This window comes from Erpetoichthys calabaricus, chromosome 3 (assembly GCF_900747795.2).
Source record: "Erpetoichthys calabaricus chromosome 3, fErpCal1.3, whole genome shotgun sequence".
Classification (NCBI taxonomy): domain Eukaryota; kingdom Metazoa; phylum Chordata; class Cladistia; order Polypteriformes; family Polypteridae; genus Erpetoichthys; species Erpetoichthys calabaricus.
Window position 1 is genome coordinate 156,855,483 of NC_041396.2, and position 18,738 is coordinate 156,874,220.

Below are 18,738 nucleotides of genomic sequence, written 5' to 3' on the forward strand. Positions count from 1 at the left end.
GATACCACGTCACCAAATTGAGATCTCGTGCAAGTCTCAGTAACGGGTGGAGTCATTGGTGCCATTTTGGCTCGAACAGGCTCTGGAAATTACATTTTGTTGGATCCAGCATGTCGTTTATAAACTCCCAGTTTCAGCAGACGTTTCTGTGCCGTAAGCCCGCCCACTTTTTGACCCGCCCACCCATGGTCGGCGAGATCAGTCCAACTCCAAACACATGCCAGTTTAGGAATGGGGAAACCTTATCTAAACGAATCATAACCCAGGACCGGCCTCGGGAGGCGGAGAAATGGGCGTGTCCTGAAGACCAGGGTGTCGCCGTTGGGGCTCCATTCGAAGGCGACGGCGGTCGTCTGTTTGAACGTAATATCTAGATTAAAAAAAAATCGAACGAAGACAAAACGGGGTTTGACGACACTGGTATCTGAAATACGTTCAGTTTGCGGTGGAACGGAAAAAGTGCTCTCCACAATTCCAAACCTAAAAGTTGACTGGCATGTTGTGGAATAACGGAAATTTTAAAGCAGCGAGTAGTTTGAAGAAAGAGTAAGTCGGGTTGAGAGGGGAGCCATTTTGTCCCGACTAAAAGAAAAGAGTAGAAAAAATTGAAAATATTAATTCTGTTACCGAAATTTAATCATCACATTACAAGACTACATCTTTTAAACAGGGGGGAGCCTTGTCAATCCATCCTTTTGTAAATATAGGCCGGGAAAGGACGTTAAGGGAACCAGGCTGGTTGCTTTAAATAAAAGGCGTTCCTTTTTCGCCTCTGTATCGCTGTTGGGTTCTTTTGGCAGAAAGCTTTGTTTTATATTTAAACACCACGAAGTACACATTCTCAGTTAAATGGCGAAGAAGACGTACGATCTTTTGTTCAAACTGCTGTTGATCGGGGACTCGGGAGTCGGGAAGACTTGCGTCCTATTCCGTTTCTCCGACGACGCATTTAATACCACCTTTATCTCTACTATAGGTAAGTTTTTAAAATGTTTTTTTTTCTTCATTGTTTTATGGACTGGTATTAGAGTGTCATATTGTGTGATTGTGCAGTCAGAATGTTCTTATTTTGCCTCTTGTATCTTCAGCATGGTTTTACCTAGTTAGCCGGTTTCATTATTCGCATGGCTGTCGTATTGGCCTGCTCCAGGTCTAAATGTGAAAGTAGATGTCGCCTCTTTATTTGTGTAATCTGGGAAGGATTATGTGATCTAAAGACTCTGTCATACCTTCACCTCATTATTTAAATTAGCATGCCCAACTACTCTTTGTTTGCATTAGTCAGTTAATTTTATTAACCAGTTTCAAATTTTGTATCCGCGTGGAATCGGGACATAAAAATAAATACATCCTCTCCCCGCGTTGTCTTCTCTGTTACCATCAGAGGCAAAGTCGGCGGCCTGTGATTTGTATGCTGAAGGGATTCTACTGTACTGGGGATTCATTGGGAGGCGGCACCTCGTTTTCCACACAGCTGACTTGTGTGCCGGAAATGGCGTGTACGTTGTTTTTTTTTATTTTCGATAGTGACAATTTTTTTTGTGTTCGTCATCTCGGTTTGCAGATCATCTGTTATTTCTGTACATGCATTTGTTCAGGAATTATTTATTAGCTGTGACCTGTCAAATCGATGTCAGATATTCATTACAGTGATCATATTAAGAAACGTTCATGATCTGCTTGTTTATGTGCCCGGGCGTCAAAAAGCACATACATTCAAGTGTAGAGAAGTGTTTTACCTTCGATTCCCTGGTTATATATATTATATATGTTACTATATGGCTGTTATTTTAAAAACGTTCTTTTGTGTATACGTACGTGCATGCAGTAAGGTGTTCGGTTGGATAGACTAGAAGAAATATTACAAATTACTGTGAAGAAAAGTTGGACATACAACACGATTTATATGAGCAAAATGTCTAGTGGAGTTAATTTTTGGAAATGCAGAAGATTTCCTCCGGTCAAGCATTATTTAATCTTTTTTTTTCTTAAAACACTATCCCAATTCTAAAGGGAGTAAACCAATTGATAAATGCCATGTAATAAGTTATATTTTGATTTTAAAAATAAGTTTGTCATATAATGGGAAATAATGGTGTAAATGGTGGAGTCTGCTTGTTCAGCAAGTACAGGAATGCTAGATGTAATGTAATGGTACCTTTTCGTTGTCATTTTTCCCCCCATGTTTTTACGAGGACAGCTTTCAATTGTGTGACACCGAAGGGTTTTCTCATAAACAATGAATTGTACCAGTATTTTAATGTACATAACGTCCTTTGTCAGGCCAAAAATAATTTTCCTATTATTTAATGTGACATTCTATAATCAAATCTGCTTTATCTAGTACAGAGTCTCAGGATTTGGAGCCTTTCCAGGCAGCTGTAGTCCAAGGCAATTCATTCTAAGACTCAAACACACACTTGCAGTTTGGAATTGCCTGTTAGCCTAACCAAATTATCTTTGGGGATGTGGTATTAATATATGTACGTATGTGCAGAGAATATGTAATATCAAATCACAAGCAGGTGCAGGACTTGAATCCAAGATGCTAGTGTTCTCTGTCAAGTGCATTTGAATTGTCAAAGCTGATATTCAGCCCTGGCATCAGCTTATATTGTGTTTTGGAATCATCTGATGAAACGCAAAGCTCCTAAGTGGTCGGTCATGTCAGACCAATTGCTTTGAGTACTGAGAAAAGCGCTATATAAATGTAATGAATTATTATTATTATTATTATTATTATTGGCACAAAATGAAATTCTACTGCAGCTGCCCTGATTTGGATAGCAATGCTCATTCTTAGAGGGCAAGGTTTCTTTCTAGTCATCTTCCTTAAAAAATCTGTTTCAATTGATGTTTATTGGTGGTACATGCATGCATCTGATGAAGTAAAAATACCACAGATCATTAGAAGTTAGTCTGGTGGTGTTTTGATAAATCATGAATGATGTTGCATCTTGGTCTTTTTCAGAACTTTTCTGTCCAAAGTAGTAACCAGGCCTAGGCTAAAGGCCTAGATTGCTACAGGGGTGGGCAAAGTCATTCCTGGAGGGCCACAGTGGCTACAGGTTTTTGTTCCAACCCAATTGCTTAATAAGAAGCACTTATTTCTCAAGTAACGCTATTGCTTCACTTTAGTTGTCTCGCTTGTTAAGATTTTGAACCCTTATTGCTTATTTTAGTCATAAACAGATGTATTCTTGGTTTTGAATTGCTCCTTATTAGCAATAAAATGCTAATGATAAAAGAAACCAGCATTTCTCCATTTAACTTGTTTTCATTTACACCTGTGTGTATTTATTGTGCACTATTTGGTTTTATTAAATACTTGGAAGGAAAGTGAAGAGACAAAGGTGAAACACTGAAAACGAGTCATCTGTTTTAGACTTCATATCATTTGGATGATATCCTTAGAAAGGAATAAAAAAGTGTAGGATATGAGAATGACCTGACATGGCAGAGTTAAAGCACTAACAAGCTATGAAATTGAATAATTGACAAGGATTGTTTTCTGATTAAACAACTGGGTTTGAACAAAAACCTGTAGCCACTGTGGCCCTCCAGGAATGACTTTGCCCACCCCTGCTATAGGAGGTGACACATGTACAGCGATATGCAAATGCCTATTACTTAAATTTGATAAACTACATTATCAATATGGAAAAACATACTAAATTACTGAAACTTTTCTCATCTGTTTATAGTTGTTTTACTTTCCCCCCTTTGTCTTTTATTATGCTGTTGTTTTGATCTTTTAATCATATCCCCCCATCTGAATTTTAAATATTTTCATATTTGAGAACAGAGCAAACTTTAAGCTGACATCACCCAAGTTATTTTGCATGCTACAGAATGTTAAGCATCAGTTTGCAAGTCTTCCAGGACTCCCATTGGTACATATTACTTTAAGTGTCACCTGGCTATTGGTTTAAATTTAGTCATTATTTAGTCGAAACATCATTATCCTTTGTTCAATTATAATGACAGAATCACACTTTTCTATATATAATTTTAGGTCACTTGTCAGCTTAACTCACTGGTGCTTGAGCGATGGCTTAGAACTGAGGTGCCTAGTTTATGGCGTATTTATTGTACACTAAATAAATGCCAGCTGGTTTCCTTTCAACACAATAGCAATGGAAAATAACTACCATATCTCTGATTTTACAGTGAAGAGTGTTGGTGATTTGCTTTTAAGTTGCATCCAACAGCATGCAGATTATGAAAAATCTGGGTGGCTCCACTGGTATCATATGAGTGTCTCTACCTGTTTTTGCATTCATTGGCTTTTGTATTACCAAACACAATCAAATTTCAGAATCATATCTATGTGTATTATGGCTTAAATAGCCATCAGATTTATGGTGCCACTGGGGAAAAAAAAAACTGTTGCTAAAAAATCCAATTATTTCAGTCCAGCATTTTATATTGCAATCATCTGCTCCCACATGCAGCACTAAAATTACACCATGAAGAGTAAAGTTAGGTTCTATGGGAATTCAGATGTCTTCTTCAGTCCATGGCTTGGATATAGGTATGTCACAAGAACTGATACTATGGTATCAAATTGATGCTTAAATGCAGAATATTTCAAGGTACTAGCTTTTTTTTTTTAAATATAAAAACATTGGTAGTACAGGGTGAAGATCAGTACCACATTGATGAGTGACAATACAAGTGGATGTATTACTAATGTGTGATAAATTAGTGAATAAAACTGCACTTGAAGATGGCTCATGGTGCTACTGCACTGCATTAACACATTTCAAAAAAGAAAAACAACAGAAGTCATGTTTGGAAAAGCGTTTTGTTTGAGACAGTAGAACTTCATGGAATGATTGCCAGAATCATACTTATCATTTTTTTTTAATAAAGGAAAATACAAACACAGTCTTTTGCTATTGCCATTTTTATCCCATTATGGAGATATGGGTGGTAATTGTTTAACTTGTCGATGGTAACATGAATCACTATGTAATCTCATGTTCTTCACAGTCCAAAAAACAGAACAGTGGCTTTGCATTCATTCTCAGATTGGATGTCTGTCTGAGCGCCGATTCATTTTCTAACCATTGCATGCATCCAGAATCACACATATAGAACTATGGAAGGAAACTATGCCGTAAGCAGTACTAACAGCATCTGTAGCAAGTAAATCTTGATATGAGGTCCAAACGAAGTAGATGTCTGACTTAGGTACACCAGTGATGAAATGAGCTGCTCCATTTATTTGTACCAAAATAAACTTTATTTAGTATTCCAGTGCTTCAAAGCACATCTCTTTAGTATTATGACATATACTGCTCTAACATAAATACATCACAGACATGCAGTTTAAGCAATGCGGACAAAACAGTAAATGGAATACAGGCAGTCCCTGGGTTACGTACAAGATAGGGACTGTAGGTTTGTACTTAAGTTGAATTTGTATGTAAGTCGGAACAGGTACATTATTTTAATAAATGCTATTGTTGACCGACTGTAACCAAGTGCTCTGCCAATGAATGATGGAGTTTAACCTCTCTCTGACCTTTTTATTATTTTTACTTTATTTTCAATGGTGATAGTTTTTCTCTTCTTTACTGTATCACCAGCACTTGCATCAGATTTGTGTTTGAGACATTCTTGAAGAGTGAAGACAATGAGCTCTTCTGCACAGCACTGTACAGCTATCACAGCAGGCAGGCATCCCTCGTCCGCACATCTGGTGTACTGACAAGAGACAACTTCCTGCTATGTACATAACAGTACAAGCAGGCTTGCTATTGAGAATGAATGGGAGTAGCGAGGGGCGGTTCACCACCCACCTACCACACAGTCACCTCCACTACAGTATGCAGCCTGCAGCGTGCGTCCGCCCACCAAGAATGAACACGGTGCGGCCAAAGGCGTGTAGTGAATCGCTCCCACCACTGCCCTCATTCAACAGGCAGCCACCCGAAGCACACTACAATGCTACCCCCTGCCGCCCCATTCACCCTCACTGGCCTCCGTTCAGACACAACCGGGTCACCGCTTGCAGCATTACCAGCCGCCCACCGAAAACGATTCGGGGGGAGTTGTGTGTAGTGGGCGGGCAGTGAAATGCCCTACACTGCTCCATCCAGCCAGCGTCCAGTCAGGAGCAGTAGCTGCAGCGGCTTAGTGGGTGGACAGCGAACCACCCCATTAAGCCTCCGTCCTGCACAGGAGCGATAGCTGTGGTCCCAGTGACTATGGACCACGGGTCACTGTTCGCTTGCCGCCGGGAGCTGCCCAAGGGACACAGGGACACTACACTGCGCGAGCAGCAAAATCGCATCCCACCAGCCACTATTTGCGACGTCCTCCGGCCAAAGATGACGGAGCAGCAGTTAATGAGGTGCATGCGTCACAGCTGCGGCCTCGTTCGTAAGTAGTAGGTCGGATGTCCGTAACCTGGGGACTACCTGTACAAATATACAGACATGAAATTTGTGTCATTTGTTTGGTTTTGAAGGCAAAATAATATTCATAAGTATAATCTCTTGTGACTAATGTAGTGAAAGAACATACAGTGTATCCTATTTTAATGGTACACTGGCAAATGTATTGCAGTGTCTGTTACAATTAATTGACTACAAGTAACATCACTCCACTAATTTTAAAATTTTGGATTTTTACATATGCTAGATAAAGTCTGATCACTGATGTTAGATACACTGAAACAGAACAACAAATAGCTTTTTTTTTATTTATTTTTTATCGAGTTCTTGAGTATAGTAAAACCTCAATTATCTGTCAGGGATCGGGACTGAGGCCATGACAGATAAGAGAAATGACAGATAACAGAACAGCTACTTTAAAAATATTATACAGCAAATTAGGTTAGCGAATACTTGTATCTTTGATCCGAAATACAATCATTATGGCATTGCTATTTAGTTGATGCCAACTTTGATAGATGTTCTGTTGGATCAAAGTTACAATGGACAATTTTTATACTTCGCCAGAGCTATTTGACATCTTGCTGCAAAGAAGGACTGACGCATAATGAACAGTTCGTCCTAGCCGTCGTGGCATGCCTGAAGAGTTTGGCAGAGCTAAATTACACTGCGGTGTGCTAGTAGCTTGGGAAAAGGGTAATGTGCTTGCCCTGAAATGGAAGGAGAAGAAAGATGTTCGTCTTCTTAGCTCTGTACATAATTTAGATACACTCGCTGTACTGGCAAAATTTAACAAGCAAGTTATGAAGCCTTGTGCCGTGGTCAACTACAATAGCACGATGGGAGGCGTAATTCGCATGAATCAAAAATTGGCAGATTTCTATCCAGTTATGTGGAGGCAACAAAAGAAATACTACAAAAAGATATTTCGTTGTCTGAAGGAACAGTACATTTGGAATGCGTTTGTGTAATACACACAGAAAAGCTGGCAAAACTATATCTCATGCAAACTTTACATGCCATCTTGTAGAACAAATTATTGCTGCACATCCACCATTCATACTACCTCTAAAGAGGCCCAGCACATCCGCAGATCAATCCAGAGCATCTTATTGGTAGAGATTTTATTGATTATTTACCTTCATCAGAAAAAAAACAGAATCCATCTCGTACCTGTGCAGTATGCTGTTCAAAAACTGGTAAATCTTGAAAGAAAATCCGAAAAGAAGCATGCTATTGTCCCAGCTGTGACGCTAGATTGTGTCTTTCACCGTGCTTTAAGATTCACCACACAAAGGACTGATTTTGAGATTATATACTATTTTGGAATCGGTAGTAGTAGTAGTATTACTGTTATTATTTTTTTTGCTCATTTCATGTTATTTTTATTCATCATTACTGTTATTATTTGTATCATTATAATTTTTAGATTTAATAAAAATGTAATTTTTCATGACAATGTTTTTACGTTTTTTTTTGGTATAAAATGCAATGCTAAGGAGGTTAATAATTTCAATTTTTTGTGACAATTCCAACACCACACACACATGTTTATCAGCCATAACCATGTATAGTAGATTAATTATAACAAAAGAAAAAAAACTATGAAAACCTATTAAAATTGAAGATACATAACTGACACTGTGATATCAAACTGCAGCAAGACACGAGGTGCTGGGGAAGAATACTACGCTGTAGTACAAGGGAGAGTTTTTGGCCCTGACGGTTAATGGAGACTGGCGGAGAATCAAGGATTTACTGTACTGGATTAATGTAAAACTGACATGTCTCATTTCACACAGGAAGCCTTGTATTTGAGGCAAATGTTTTTATATATTATATATACTGTATGTATGTGTATGTGTATATATATATATATATATATATATAAGACAGATTTGGACGATTAATGCTTGAGTTTGGGACATTTGAAAATTAAATCAGTTTGACTCATTAGAGAACATGAACTTTTTTGTAAGTTTGTACCAGCTAATTATGTAAATATTAATCTTAACAATAGCAAATGTTACAAACCTGAGGCATTCTCTGGCCAAACAGATTTTAAAAGCATGTTTTTATAGAAACTATATTAAAGATACAGTTATAGATACGGTAGGGCGGAGTGGTGGCTGTGTGGCTAGGGATCTGGCTGCAGTTGCATCATTCAGGTGGATGCTGCACATTAGTGGTGGTTGAAATGGCTCCCCGCTGACTATTTAGAGTGCTTTGAGTAGTGAAAAAAGCGCTATAAAAACTTAAAGAATTAAGTATCGTAAAATTATACTGGTATCAAATACAAAAGTTCTGTTATCGTGGCATCCCTAGGTAGAATTAGCTGTCAGAATTTGTTGTCAGTTCAATGTTAGACAAACCTTATATTAGCCATCTAACAGCTAAGAAGCTGAAGTCCTGATTTGTTATACACACTTTGTTTACCAGACTAGTGAGCAACTGAATACAACTGAAGCTTAAGTGCTGCTTTAGTGTATTGGGTATTTAGCAGCTAACCTGGACTGCAAAAATGAGTGATTTAAAGGCATTACAAGATGAAAGCATTATTAACAAAAAAGAGGATGTTTCGTCCAGGCATGGGTTGACATTAAACCTAAAAACACATGATAAGCTAATTTTTTTTTCCAAAAACCAATATTCTAATTAGTATTGAATAAGTGCGATGCTTCCATTTATTTTTGTGCACATTACATCAGTTGCTGGGGAGAATCTGCTGATTGCCCACTGTTGTGACAGAAAATTAAACGCATATTACAGACAGCAAAGCCAGTATTATTAAGCCAGTCAGAGAAAATTACAGGCATTTTACGGAAAAAATTTAATGAGGTAAAAGGTCCCTTGCCATTTAATATAGACTGTTCCTACTAATGTTTATGGACTACTGTTCTAGCGCCCGTTATTGTAATGGGCTTAATGTCTAGTATGTATATGTATATGTGTGTGTATATATATATTACACAGTAGACCCCCGCAAAGTCGCGATTCAGGGTTTGCGGACTCAGTCGTTTGTGGATTTTTCCTTAGAATCTAACTATTAATTGTTAGCGGAAAGTGCAAATATCCTCCGCAATTTTTAGGGCGTCCTGCGGTGGGTTGGCACCCTGCCCAGGATTGGTTCCTGCCTTGTGCCCTGTGTTGGCTGGGATTGGCTCCAGCAGACCCCCGTGACCCTGTGTTCGGATTCAGCGGGTTGCATAATGGATGGATGGATTTTTAGGGCTTTTTTTGTGGCAATACTGTGCTGTAGAGAGAATAGGAAGCAACCGCTGAGGGAAATGCGGTTTGGGATGGTGAAAGTAGCCAATCCGAGAGCGTTATTCATTTCTCCTTGCTGCTGATTGATTGCTGCCCTGTGACGCGTCTTCAGGTGAGTGGGTTTACCACCACTGAGGGAAACGCGGTTTCGGATAGTGAAAGTAGCCAATCCGAGAGCGTTATTCATTTCTCCTTGCTGCTGATTGATTTCTGCCCTGTGACGCGTCTCCAGGTGAGTGCGTTTACCACCACTGAGGGAAACGCGGTTTGGGATAGTGAAAGTAGCCAATCCGACAGTGTTATTCATTTCTCCTTGCTGCTGATTGATTGCTGCCCTGTGATGCATCTCCAGGGGCCTCATGTATAAACGGTGCGTATGCACAGAAATGTTACATACGAATGTTTCCACGCTCAAATCGCGATGAATAAAACCTAAACTTGGCGTAAAGCCACGCACATTTCCACGATACCTCATACCCTGGCGTACGCAAGTTCTCTGCTCGGTTTTGCAGACTGGCAGCACCCAGCGTCGTAGCAGTGCTACTGTTCCTGTGTGGTTACCCTTTCTTTTTCAGATCCACATCCCTGACGCGACTTTATAAATACAGTTAAATTAACCGCATATTGTTTATTACCGTAGATACTCGTGCATTAGTCGAAAAATTTATGCCTTAAAATTCATTCAAAAAAACAGGGTCGACTTAACCGTGGGGCAATACAATTTAATAATTATAAGCCAGCAATGGGTCTTTTTACTTCTGGTACATGCTTCCTCAGTTGGTTTGCCCACTTGATTTCATACAAGGGATGCTTATTGGCGGATGGCTGAGAAGCTACCCAATTAGAGCAAGCAGTTAAGTTCCTGTGTGCTGATTGGCTTAGTGACGGAGCACCAAATTTGATTCCGCTGAATTAACCAGGAAGTCACGTCTTGCTCATTCAGCATCAACATGTTTCGCTGTGCTCTTTTGTGTTATCTTTGTGCATAGTTAAGCCCTTCGTTATGGCTCCAAATCGATCTGCTCCTGCTACTGCTTCAGAGGCAGTTCCCAAGCGCCAACGGAAGATGCGAACGATTGCCATCATTATAATTATTTATAGTTAGTTTTACTAGTGCTGGGCGGTATACCTGTTCATACCGAAAACCGTTTTTTTTTTTTTTTTTTTTTTTTTTTTTTATGATATGGATTTTTCTTATACCGCAACACCGGTTTAAATTGCCTAAACGACGTTCGGAACGTGGCGCAGCGGGAAACTGTTCAAGTGGGGGACCTTTTTCACTGCTACACCGCTAAACACAGATTTGTTGCACTAGGCTCTTTTTCACTGCTACACCACCAAATAGGTAGCAGTCCGAAACTGAAGCCAACAATAAAGTTGAACATGATGAACAGAAGAACTTTTGCCGAAAAAAAGGAGTCACGTCCGTCGCCTGGAGATACTTTAGTTTTAAAAGGTCAGATGTGTAAATACTGTTTCTATACTACTGGATAATACTGAAAGCCAAGTTGTACTTGTTTTATTTGTTTTCAATACAGTGTAATGTACCTGGGTACTGTGTAATAGTGTGACGACATGTTGACTTTATTCTCGACATTTCTACTTTATTCTCGCCGTTTGTGTCAAGATTAAAGTCGACATGTTGACTTTATTCTCGTAATTTTGTCATTAAAGTAGAACCTCGTAAACCAAACTTCATCGTAAAATGAATATTTAATTTACTAGATTTTCTCAAACCCCATCATAAGTTATATAGCACATTAAATGCTTTGTGTTAAGTGATTCTTAAACTGACTTCTTCTTGCACTAAGAGGAGGCGCCGGCAGCAATCGCTGCACAGAATACATTCACTTCATGATCTTCCTGCTCTCTGAACATTTGGAATGCTAAGATAAATACTTAATATAATTTTCATGGTGAAATGCATTAAAGCATGCATTAATCATATGGGGGCACGGCGGCATGCCTGCCTTGTATTTGCATGTTTTTCTGGTGGGTTTACTCGGCGTGCTTCAGTTTCCTTTCAAAGTCATGTAGGATGTGGGGTTTTGTTGTGCTATATTGACCCTGCTAGTGTATGTTTTGCTTGTATTCATCCTGCGATGTGCTGGCGACTCGTTCAGAGATGGGCGCAACTCTGAATGGATGGCATAATTAAACATGTATAACGAAGATATTTTTAAAGTTCTGAACACTCCGTGGGCTAAGTTTATAACTAGTTTTAATTTCACAGAGACGTTTATCGTGTGGTGATTGGTTATGTGGTGAAAGAAAAAGGAAGGATAGGAACTGGGGTTTTGGTATGTCAGATAGAGACAGCATGCATGCAATAAAGAGAGCCCGCTCAGAAGAACATGCATTGAATTCTGTGTTCGTGTCTCCGACCAGCAGATCACAAACCCAACATTTACACAATATTTAAGTTAAACCTGTGCGATAGCTATTCATATATCCAGTTTTTTGGAGCCTCGTCACACCTGCCATAAAGTTCTCTACACTGAACATACACCTGGGGACCCCTTATTGCGAGGGAGCAGCACTACCGCCTCACTACCGTGCATGTGTAATACCTGCTTTAATGCATTTCATCATGAAAATGATATCAAGTATTTATCTTAGCATTCTAAATTTTCAGAAAGCAGGAATATCATGAAGTGAATGGATTCTGTATGGTGATCGCTGTCTTCTCTTAGTGCGGAGGAAGTCAGTTTAAGAAGCGCAGTGATTAACCACTGGGTCGGGGAACGTAACACAAAGCATTTAATGTGCTGCATTAATTTATGACGGGGTAAATTAAGTAATTGATTAAACATTGATTTTAGGAAGAAGTTTAGTTTACGACATTCTACTTTAATTATGAAGTAAACTATGAGAATAAAGTGGAAATGTCAACTTTAATCTCGACATAAACGGCGAGAATAAAGTGGAAATGTTGACTTTGTTCTCGACATATAGTTTGTTTTTTTCTTCCCAGTATAGCTTAGCTTGAAGCAAGGTCCATATTAATGCAGTTTGCCTAAATGATGGTTCAGTTGGTAAAGATGTCATCACCAAGTTGCACTTGTTTTATTTTATTTTAATTTGGTGAATACTGTGTAATGCAGCTGGGCTTGAAGTCTTGAAGTAATAGTGCAACTATCAGTAATAATACTATTATTTATTTTATTGTTATTATTTATTAGTTTAAATATTATGTAGTTTAATGATGATAAAGTTGTTTAAAAAAGTCACTTTAACGTGTCAGTGGACAGAGATTGTTAAAATTAACAGAAAGTGTAGTTGGTTTACAAAAAATATTTACTATTCCTTTTCTAAGACATATTCGGTGCAATACAATTTTTGACAAGCACTATTGGATATTTTACTAAGTCTAAATGCCTCTTTGTATGATTGAAAATATGTTGTCAAAATTATAGTTTGTTTTTGCAAAATTTGTTCAATAAAAAGGTTCTATATTTTGACTGCATCTGTCATGCAATGTGATACCTTCTCCATTAGTGCCACCCCTTTGAAAACTATCACTTTATGGGGCAATACAAAACTGTATTAATACTTGTGTGCACATTAAAATGTTTTTTTTGTACAATGTACAATACTCTTGACAGTGGAATAGGTTATTCTTAGCCAGTAATTGCAGTGGAAAATGTGGTTAACATCCACTCATGCATGGGGAAAAAAAATACCGTTGAATACTGTGAAACCGGGATAATTTAGAAAAATACCATGATATAGAATTTTGGTTATACCGCCCACCCCTAAGTTTTACCCTCGACTTATACGCGGGTCATAACAAATTTCGTAATTTTCGGCTTAAAAAATACACTCGACTTATCGGCGAGATCGACTAATACGCGAGTATCTACGGTAGTTTATTGCATCTGAGTGTAATTAACCAGTCACAATATAATGGTCCATGGAATGGTCAAACTGTTCCAAATACCATAACTGCTTTAGCGTTGTTACTCTCACTGCACCTTCTTTTACTTCTTTCAGCTGCTCCCGTTAGGGGTTGCCACATCGGATCATCTTTTTCCATATTACTCTCACTGCACCACTCGGAGCAGCTGATCAGAAAGAGAATTATCGGTATACAGCATCAAGCACACGTTGCCTCAGCCATGCTTCCTATTTGAACTGCTTCTCACACGGCAAATGCTTCAAAACCTTTCCTGTACGGACCTCGCGGTTCAGAAAGTTTCATCCTAAGAGCTGTAAACGCAATCAATCAGTTCATCAAGTGCTACTTGTAGAACTGTTTGTACTTTAAGTACAATCGCCTCACTGTAAACTTGCACTACAGTTATGATATTGCACAACCTGAGCCACTTTATAAAGCGCGTATTTACATATGATGACGATATCATTTTTAAGATGAAATGCAGCAAAATACAGTAATCCCTCGCTATATCACGCTTCGACTTTCGCGGCTTCACTCTATCGCGGATTTTATATGTAAGCATATCTAAATATATATATAACGCGGATTTTATGCTGCTTCACGAGTTTCTGCGGCCAATGGGTCTTTTTACTTCTGGTACATGCTTCCTCAGTTGGTTTGCCCAGTTGATTTCATACAAGGGACGCTATTGGCGGATGACTGAGAAGCTACCCAATCAGAGCACACAGTTAAGTTCCTGTGTGCTGATTGGCTCAGCAACAGAGTGCTGCATTAACCAGGAAGTCTCATCTCACTCATTCAGCATTAACGTGCTCCTGCTACTGCTTCAGGGGCCGTGTCCAAGCGCCAACAGAAGATGCAAATGATTGCAGAAAAGGTAAAAGTTTTGGATATGTTGAAAGAAGGGAACAGCTATACCGCTGCAGGACACCATTACGGCATCAATGAGTCCACGATACTTTTTATTTAAAAATGAGGAAAAGCATATAAGATCTACGGCCGCAGTGTCCTTTAACCAGGGTGCAAAACGAGTTGCAAGTAGACGTGATAAGGCAGTAGTCTGGATGGAATCTGCTTTAGGGGTTTGGATTGAAGAGTGCTGGAAGAAGAACAACGGCGGTGCTACACAGTTGCCTGAAGAGGCTCCTTTAGAAGAGCTGTAATGCTATCCTTTGTTGTGCAGTAAAATTAAACTCCTCGTTATCGGACAAGTCGTCGTGTCATTGTTGGTGAATAACCATAATTAATTATCTACGTATAGTACTTATTACATGTACATAGTTTAGTGTCACTGTACACACATTTTACTGTATACAATTTTTCTTGCATTGTACGTATTTATTGCTGGTGGCCTGTCTGTCGTAATGGCTGTACCATATGTGATATCGGAGACGCTCGATATCTTTAAAATAATATTTAGGTTTTACTGTATATAAACTGTGTTTACATACATAATTTCAATGAATCTTACCTAATATCTAAGAGAATACAAAGGGTTTATGCTGTATAATTGTGCGGGAAATATTTAAAATAGTGTGGGAGAGTTTATAAGGGCTTAATAAAATATATAAAAAGAACCATATGAACATATGGTTTCTACTTCGCGGATTTTCACCTTTCGCGGGGGGTTCTGGAACGCAACCCCCGCGATGGAGGAGGGATTACTGTATGTTTATTATATTATACAGATAAAATTTCAACTTCATTTAAATAATCTATATTGTTAATAATTAAAGGACATGGTGTCGCTACGCTAGCAAGGATCTGGCGCTTGTTCCTGCCTCGCACTGTATGCTTCATTGAGACTGGCGTGAAGGATAGAATAATTAAACATGTACTACGAAGATATTTCGGTGTTCCTTAAAAGTTTTGAAGATTTGGCATTATAAACTTACAGATGGCTTAACGTCTATTACAGAGCTGATTGTGTGGTGATTGGGTATTTGGAGAAAGAAAGGCAAGGACAGGAATTGGGGGTTAGTATGTTTGAAAGAGACGGCACTGCTGCAATAAATTAATCGTATGTCGTGCACAATCACTGTGCCACCGTGTTCCCATGTTTAATAACATGCTTTAACTCCTATCATCATGAAAATTATATCAAGTATACATCTCAGTATTTTAATTATTTAGAGAGCTGTAATATTACGAATATAATGGATTCTGTGTCCTGTCGGAGGAAGACAAAACCCGGAAGCACGTAGTGATTCACACACAGAGAGCACATAGAAGATCAAATACAAAACAAAGCATTTAACCTGCTAATTTAACGATTTTAAGATGAAGTTTATGATGTTGTTCTACTTTAATGACAAAATAAACTACATGATTAAAGTGGAAATTTCGAGATTGAAGTTGAAATTTCCTGCTTTTTTCCCCACTGTGTGCCTATTTTTTTTTCCTCTGTACCCTAATAAGCTTTCATATGACACTCAGGCGGTGGGCTACGACTCGCCTTTCCACGGCGACTTTGATATCTGACAACTTCTTCTTTTATTTTGGGCACTGTGCGACTTTGTGAACTCTCTGTCATTCGATCAACTTCCTTTTGTTGTTTATACCACTGTTTAAACCAACAAATAGTACGTTTTTCCTTGCCTCCACTTGGTATTTGCTGAAATTCTTATTTTCCCCCATGCTTTTTCCATTGCCTTTTCACAGAAGGCTGAGCTTAAGGGCTATTTATATTGATTTGCATATTCAAAGAGGCTTAATTCTGGGAGGAGTTGGGGCAGGACAGCAGGCGCGTGCGTTACTTTTCACGCTGATCGGGATTTATGGACCGGAAGAACGTGGAAGTTTGCGTACATACAGATTCCTGCATCTGGATTTTTCTGTGCGTACGCACATTCCCGCTTTTGTGCTTACGCCATGTTATAGTGTGAGTTCTATGCAATGTGTTATACATGATGCCCCAGGTGAGTGGGTTTACCACTGCTGAGGGAAACTCGGTTTGGGATGGTGAAAGTAGCCAATCCGAGAGCGTTATTCATTTCTCCTTGCTGCTGATTGACTGCTGCCCTGTGACGTGTTTCCAACCGAGTGTCCAAGTGTTTTCCATTTTGTTATTGTATTCATTTTGTTATTCTTAAACACACAAGATGTCGCCAAATCGCCCTGCACCTTCTAAGGCTTCTGGCACTGAGCCTAAATGCCAGAAGAAGTTTAAAACACTCCAGGAGAAGGTTGAACTACTGGATTTGCTCCGGGAACTAAAAAGTTATGCTGCAGTAGCGCACCACTATGGCATTAATGAAAGCACCGCACACTACATAAAGAAGACCGAAGCAGCGATCTGGAGTACCATATCTATAAGTTTCTGTGATAGTGCCAAAAAGGTAACAACCGTAAAGAATAAAAATATCGTCAGGATGGAATCTGCCTTGGCATTGTGGATCACTGGTTGCATGAAGAAGAACATCCCCTTGGACAGTAACATCATCCGTGAGAAAGCACGGAAATTGTACCAGCAGTTCGCTACAGGAGACAATGTAGCAGCTTCCCATCACAATGTTCCTGAAACCTATAAAGAAAAGCCAGTGTGAAACCCCACCAGAAGAAGACCCGTCCAAAGATACGACTCCTCCTGAAGCACCTGAAGAAGAGGCACCACCCGAGGAGTTTTAAATCCTCTGCATCGTACTGCACAGCTACTTCATCATCATCATTATCAATATCATTCATCATTGGTGAGTACCCGTACATTTTACTGTATTTTAATTAAACGAAATTATGTATTTACTCTACTTATAACAAAGAAAACGACCGCGCATACCAAAGAAAACACGCTTGCATGAATTACAGTACGTATAATGGTAACTAGGGATGCACGATAATATCGGATTTATATCTGTATCGGCAGGTAATTGGTTAAAATAATTTTATCGGCATCGGACCGATGACTAAATTGGACTGATAATTCGAACCGATATTGATGACACATTCACTGTGTTCCATATGTGCCAGACATTTAGGCGACACTGGGCTACTGTGCGAAAATGTCTGTGGTGTGAAAGTTTTTCGAAGTGAGTTGAGAGTGACATAAAATATGCCATTTGCAACACTTGTTCAACTAATGTTTTGCATGGAGGGACCAAAGTGCGAAATTTCAATACCACCAACTTAATTACACACTTGAAGACACGCCATCCTGACAAATATACAGAATTCCTCAGAGCAAGAGGAGAATCCTGCGCCACCGCGCACAAAATGAAAAACTGCAGTTGCTCAACGTGTTGATCAGTTACTTGAAAAATCAAAGAAATTTGATAAAGATAACTCTAAAGCTCAAAGAATTAGTGCAAAAGTGATGGAATTTATTGCTCTGGACGATCAGCCATTTTCTGTTGTAGAAGATACGGGATTTCGAAGGCTGCTTGAGCATCTTAAGCCCCGTTACCAGATACCCAGTCGCCGTTATTTTTCTGACATAGCGCTTCCAGAGTTACATAAGATTGTGGAAAGTCATGTGCACACACTCCTTGCTGAAGATGTCACAGCCATAAGCTTTACCACTGATATATGGACATCTGATATGAGTGCTATTAGTATGCTTAGTTTAACTGCTCAGTGGATTGACCGCAAGTTTGAACTGCAGAAAGCAATCTTGCACGTCCAAGAATGCTCCGGATCACACACGGGTGCTGCACTCTCTGTGGCGTTTAAAGAATGTTTGAAACATGGAAAATACCCAAAGAGAATGTTCATGTAGTATTACGAGACAATGCACGCAACGTTGCAAAGGCTATGGAGGAATGCGGGATCCCAAGTTTGCCATGTATGGCTCATACTTTACAGCTTGCCGTGAACTATCCCAGCGCAGCATCTCAGATACAATAGTGATCGGCAGAAAAATAGTCGGTCACTTTAAGCATTCACAATTAGGCAACTCGTATCTCAAAACTATACAAACTGAACTTGGTATGTAGCCGAAAATGCTTCAGCAAGACATTTCGACTAGATGGAACAGCACATTCTATATGCTGCAAAGCTTGCTGGAGCAGAAAAGAGCCATTGGGGCTTATGCCTCCGATTTTGAGTTACCTGCAACTCTAGTGCCTAATCAGTGGGGTTTGATCGAGAACATAATCACACTCCTTGCTCCATTTAAACAACTGACAAAAGAAAATTGCCAGTCTGAAGCCTTGGCTTCTAACGTTATTCCCTCAG

The 18,738-nt window shown here is 39.3% G+C and overlaps 1 protein-coding gene across 1 annotated transcript in view; it reads left to right on the forward strand.

Moving 5' to 3' along the window:
* Positions 1-305: 305 nt before the first annotated feature.
* rab10 (RAB10, member RAS oncogene family) overlaps positions 306-18,738 on the forward strand; it is a 113,458-nt gene continuing 95,025 nt past the window's right edge. Inside the window, exon 1 of the mRNA XM_028797441.2 lies at positions 306-976. Coding sequence (XP_028653274.1) covers positions 850-976 — 127 coding nt within the window. The 5' untranslated portion in view covers positions 306-849. The remainder of the gene's footprint in view (positions 977-18,738) is intronic.